This window comes from Galeopterus variegatus, unplaced genomic scaffold (assembly GCF_000696425.1).
Source record: "Galeopterus variegatus unplaced genomic scaffold, G_variegatus-3.0.2 Scaffold979, whole genome shotgun sequence".
Classification (NCBI taxonomy): domain Eukaryota; kingdom Metazoa; phylum Chordata; class Mammalia; order Dermoptera; family Cynocephalidae; genus Galeopterus; species Galeopterus variegatus.
Window position 1 is genome coordinate 101,371 of NW_007727090.1, and position 6,384 is coordinate 107,754.

General features: G+C 36.6%; 1 protein-coding gene across 1 annotated transcript in view; it reads right to left on the reverse strand.

The window, feature by feature from the left end:
• LEPR (leptin receptor) overlaps window positions 1–1,616 on the reverse strand; it is an 87,968-nt gene extending 86,352 nt beyond the window's left edge. The window contains exon 1 of the mRNA XM_008573983.1: window positions 1,577–1,616. Within this exon, the coding sequence (XP_008572205.1) occupies window positions 1,577–1,616 (40 nt within the window). The remainder of the gene's footprint in view (window positions 1–1,576) is intronic.
• Window positions 1,617–6,384: the final 4,768 nt, after the last annotated feature.

The following is a 6,384-nucleotide window of genomic DNA, read 5'->3' on the forward strand; positions in this document are numbered from 1 at the left end:
TGTACTATAAAAGTACAGTATAGTACTGTATATATACTGTACTATAAATTTTCTGTACTATAAAAGAAAACAAAGTTAAAAGGCAAATAATGAGCAATGAGAAAACATTCACTTACATAATAAACTGTTAAGCCTTGTGATGGTTCATATTATGTGTCAATTTGACTGGAACCACAGGGTGCCCAGACATTTGGTCAAACATTACTCAGTATGTCTGTGAAGATGTTTCTGGATTACATTAACATTTGAATTGGTAGACTGAGTAAAGCAGACTGCCCTCCCTAGTATGGGTCAGTCTTATCCAATCAATTGAAGACCTGAATAGAATTAAAAGACTAAGTAAGAGGGAACTCCTGCTGTGTGACTGCAGTGAGCAAGGACATTGGCCTTTTTCTACCTTAGGACCAGAATTGAAACTGGCCCTTTTGGGGTCTTGAGCCTGCCAGCATTCAGACTGGAACTTACACCATCAGCTGTCTGGGTTTTCAGGCCTTTGGACTTGGAATGGAACTATGCCATTAGCTCTCCTAGGTCTCCAGCTTGCTAACTGCAGATCTTGGGGGGACTTTTCAGCCTTCATAATTGCATGAGTCAATTCCTTACAATAAAACTCCTTATACGCACACACACACACACACACACAAACACACATGCACATATTATTCATTCTGTTTCTCTGGAGGCCCTAATACAAGGCTAGATATCTATTCTATTTTAGAAATTTCTAAAATCTAACTAGGACCAATAGAACCCAACAACAAAATGGTCAAAGTATATAAACTAGAAAATCACATCCTAAATATAAATGGTAATAAACAGGGCTCAGCCTCACAAATAACCAAATAAAATAATATTGAAATGAGATGCCATATTTGCTTATGTGAAAGGGCGAACAGGTAAAAGAATGTTAATATGCATCTCTGGCAAAAATGCAATGGAACAGCACTCTTACATGATCATGTTGGGACAGCAAATGGTACAAAGCTTTGTGGAGGAGATATCACAGTATCAAATTCAAAAACGTGCATGCTACTCAACACAGAAATTTCTCTTTAGGAAATCACCTGCAGAAACATTTTTCCAAACATACAAAGATATATGTATATGGGTTTTCAAAGTAGCATTATTTGTTACAGAAATAAACTGTCAATCGGAATTAGTTAAATAAGTAACTTATAATACATTCATACAGTGCAGTCTTGTAACCATTAAACTAATAAGTACACCAGTAAATACTGACAAGAAAAGCTGTCCTAATAAATTGAAAACCTGTTAAATGGAAAAAGATACATGCAGAACAATATGTATAGACCAATTCTATTTTTGCAACTATAAATATGAGTGTGCATGTATGTTACAATTCTGGAAGGACACACCATCAGGACGTCTTCAGGAAGTTGGGAAGCGTTTTCATTTTCTCACTCATAATTTTATTTGGTTTGCATTTTTAATCATGAGCATGTATGAGAGTTTCTAACTAGAAAAAGGAAATTCTGTTAGTCAATAAATGAAACAGCATCTCCAAGGGCAAAAATTTCTATCTTAAATAAGGGCATTAAAACAGTAAATAACTTACCCCAATGTAACAAAACCACAGAGAATTTTTGACACATCATCTTAATTCAGAGAAGCACACCTGCAAAACAGTAAATCCAAAGCAAATAAAACACACACATATAGAAACACATATAAATGAGCTGTCTGTGGAAAACATAAAAGGAAAATGATTATAAATAAATCTTCAAATTTTAATCTCTGTAATGCTCTGGGATCAATATCCGAGAAGCATCTCACATTAAATTATAAGTTACAGATTTACTCCTGTGCATATGCTATCTTACATAGTTAAAATATAAGCCATATAATTTAAAAAAATTTAACGCTCCTTTAATCCATAACAAACCAAGACAGATATCCCAGGATAAGACTGAATTTTTAACTAGAGTGCTCACAATGTTGATTAAACATATAAAAGATAACCTAACATCATTAATATCCTTATCTTCATGCTCAGTTCTTAGATACCCCTTATTTTCTAAAGGCTTTATCTTTACCATGATACTACAAAGACAAATTGTTATAACATAGATAACAACTGCGTAGTTATTTCCAATAAATAGAATATTTTCCAGTATGCTCTTGGAAAACTATTATTCATTTGCAGATGAGACAATAGTCACATTTGGAGAGCTATCAGAGTAATTCAAGGAAAGTCTGTCTGATGGCTTAATAACTCCAAAAGATGGGATGACTTCAGAGACAAGATTTCCCATGAATTCCACTCAATTTGAAATACATCATAAATAAGATTATTCTTACTACTACATCATGAATTAGAATGGAGGTATAATTTTAATATGTTGGGCTTGGACTTATGATGAAATCCTACATGATTTTGATGTTTTGGTCTTTTTTTATTATCTCAAATTGAGGATTCACTGCACTACATGAAAGTAGTCTGACATAAAAAAAAACCATGAATTAGGTGCCAGGAGCCTTGAGAGCCAGTCTTGGCTCTTCTAATCAGCCATAGGACTTGAGATTTCAACACTCTGGACCTCAGGTTCCAGATCTGCAAATCAGACTGTTGGATGATCTCTACAATCCCTTTCAGATCTGCCTATGATTCTGAAAGATTTTATTTTAAAATAGAAATCACAGGTTAACCATAAAGAATATTATAAAATTTTAAGTGAGAAACATGTCTCATAACTCAATTCTGAGAATTGGCACCCTCTGATGAGTAAATAGAAAAACAGGTTTATTCATTTTACAACCTACATAGTATTCTGAAGAAAATCAATGAGTATTAACAACTTGTAGTCTGGTAAATTTGGTTTTTAGACTATCAGGTATTCATCAGGATTTTGGTTCTTTATACACTGACATCACAATGTTTCTTTTGGATTTCTAGAAATTGGTTCAGTGTTTGGAATCCTCATGATCTACTCATATTCAGTTTGTGCAAATTCATCCCTGTTTCTTATGCTACTTGTTTCTGATATGAAATGTTCTCATAAAATAAGCCCAAGGGCAAATTTCATGATCAGAATGTGTCATAGATACAAGATATTACTAGACTATGTATTTTGATTAAACTGACTGGTGACTAGTGACCAGTCCAACAATTGATTTGACTCACTTTTAACTCGATTGATCTGCTAAGGGACCAAATAGATCAGTTGTTTTCTTGTTTTCTTCATATAGGAAATTTAATGTTCATTTAATGTTCCATGCAAAACACAAACTACTCTGGTGGTTTGAATTCTTACAATCAGATTTCATTCTTAAATAACAGAGAAACAATAACAAGTGTGATAAGGACATAGACACAACCTTGAGGACACTGTGAAAGGTGGTATCTCATAAAGATTCAATGACAGAAATATTTACATGCACCCTAAATTGTACCGAGAGGAATATAAAGAGGTTTACCAAAACACAAACAATACAGAAAAAAAGTGACAAAAATTTTTAAAATATGAGACAAAATCAAGCAAAGGGAAAACTAATGGTAGGGTGACCAAAATAAGTCTATTACACCAAACATCATTTATTTGAATACACTTTCTAAGAATGAGCCATTAATTTGCTCTAATGGTCAAATTGTTCAGTTATAAATTCACAGAATACTTAAAATGAAACTCACAGCTTAGGGGAAAAGTCCAAATAATCCTAACACTAAGAACAGTAAGAAATTTTTCCTGATTAACTTCATAAGATACCAGGTAACATCGTCATAAACATCATAACAGTACCAGGGTTTCAGGGGAATTTCAAAATTCAATATTTTCTCACTCTATCCACTGACAATACACTGTTCTAAGCCACCATTTTCTCTTCCATGGACCATCAGAAGAGCCTCCTCACTGGTCTCGCTGCTTCTGCCCTCGTTCCCTGTGATATTGTGAAGATATGTATTTGGTCTTCATCCCAGTCTCCTGGCACACAACTCCTAAAATCCTTAGAATCTCCAAAGTGCTGCCCTCTTGTATGCTAATGAGTTGACTGATGACTGGCAGCCCCTGTGTAGCTTCAGAATGGGACCTGGTCACTGGAAAGACCAATGCAGGACTTTTAGTCCCACCCCCCAACCTTTAGGGATGGGTGAGGGGCCAAAGTTTAAGTTGATCACCAGTGGCCAATGATTTAATCCATCACATATATGTAATGAAGCCTTCATAAAGACTCAAGAGGTGTGGGTTTGGGAGCTTCTGGATAGTGAACATGTGGGAGGTTTTTGCCTCTACTTGCCAGGACAGTGGTGCACCCCAACTCCACAGGGACTGAAGCTCCAGTGTTCCAGACTCTTCCAGACCTCACTCTATGTGTCTCTTCATCTGGCTGTTTATTTGTATCCTTTATTCTATATAATAAACTGGTAAACATAAGTAAATATTTCCCTGAGTACTGTGTGCCTCCCCACAAATGAATCAAACCCAAGAAGGGGAGTGGGGGAAACCCCAAATTATAGCCAGTCATTCAGAAGCACAGGCAAAACAGCCTGTAGTCTGTGACTGGCATCAGAAGATGGAGCAGGGAGAGCTGTCTTGGGGACTGAGCCCTCAACTTGTGGGATCTCCAGGTAGATAGTATCAGAATTGAATTGGAGGGCACCCAACTGAAGTCTGCTGCAGAATTGGTTACTTGCTTGCTGGAGGGGAGAAATGCCCAGACGTTTGGTCACAGAAGTCAGTCTTCTGTGATAATTGTGGTGTGAGAGCAGAGGAAAAACAGTTGACTTCAGTATGTGTTTTTGCCACACACATGCTCCCCAATTCAGTCTATTCGCAACACTGGTTGGAATGATCTTGTTAACACATACATCAGGTCATGTCTCTCTCAAAACACTACAGCACTCCCATTGTCACTCAGTGTAAAAGTCCAAGTCCTCTGCAAGACTACAAGGAAGGTCCTGGACCCCAGTTTCCCCTATAACCTCATCAACCACTGCTCTTCCCTTTGCTCAAGTCACCTTCTCAGAGGAGCCTTCCCTGGCCATCCAACCTAAAATTTTAACACCTTCCCCACCCTGAAATGTCACCCCAAAATTCATTTGCTGAAACCCAATCACTAATGCAGTAGTATTAACAGGTGGAACCTGCTGCTCTGCTTAATTTTTTTTTCTTGCCATTTAACGTTAATGTGAATATTATTTGTTATTTTTCTTGTTTATTGTCTATCTCCTCCCACTAGAATGTAAACTCCACTAGAACAAGGGATTTTTTTTTTTGGCTCTTTTCTTTTCATCATTATGTCCTTCACACATACGTTTTCTTCTCACATATTATGTGGTCCATATATACTAATTGAATTAATGAAAAAAATGAACGAAAGGATGAATCACAGAATATGACTCTTTCATGAAATATCCTCCAATATAGGGTAGCAGCACCACACCAAGACAAAATTGAATAAAAGCAATTAAAAGAGGAATTCTAGTATCATCCAGATACAGCTCTTTGAGAATCTGGCTTAATAACAAGAAGACCTGCCAAATGGTGATTCTTAACCCTTTTGGGAACATTGACCTCATTGAGAATTTGATGAGAGCAAAGTACCAACTGCCAGGAGGAGGCACATACAATCAAATTTAGGGCTAGAATTTCACAGGGCTAACAAACACTCTGAAACATATCCATGGCTCCCAAATTAAGAATTCTTGATGTAGATAAATAAATGGAGTACATATTCCTCAGGCAATCTTCCATAAGTATAGCTGTATAAATTGAGCCATTAACAGCCACCAGGCTACAAGGAGTTTAAGATAATACTGCCTAACATTCCCCTGGAATGTAGTTGTCTTAATTTGTTTGGGCTGCTATAACAAAATGCCTTAAACTGAGTAGCTTATAAAGAACAGAAGTTTACTGTTTACAGTATTGAAGGCTGGGAGATACAAGATCAAGATGCCAACAGACTCAGTGTCTAGTGAGCATGCATTTCTCAAAGATGGTGCCTTCTCGCAGTATCCTCACACGGCAGAAGGTGTGAACAAGCTTTCTCAGGCCTGTATTATAAGGGTCCATTCATCAGGGCTCCACCCTCGTGACCTAATCACATCCTAAAGGCTCCACCTCTTAATACTATTGCACTGGTGGTTAGATTTCAACATATGAATTTCAGGGTGACACAAATATTCAGACCATAGCATTAGTCATTCTATGGTGACAGTTAAAAGGTACACTGTGCCTTAGAAGTCATTCAAACAGAAGGTAGGGTTGACATGCTCATGTGAAAACTGAGATATCTAACATGAAAACATAGCACCAATAGAATACCCCATACCACAATCACCATTACCAATATTTAGAGCTGAGCTAGGGTGAGAAAAGGGCTCAATTCTTTTTTTTTTTTTTTTTTTTTTTCTTTTTTTTTTTTTTT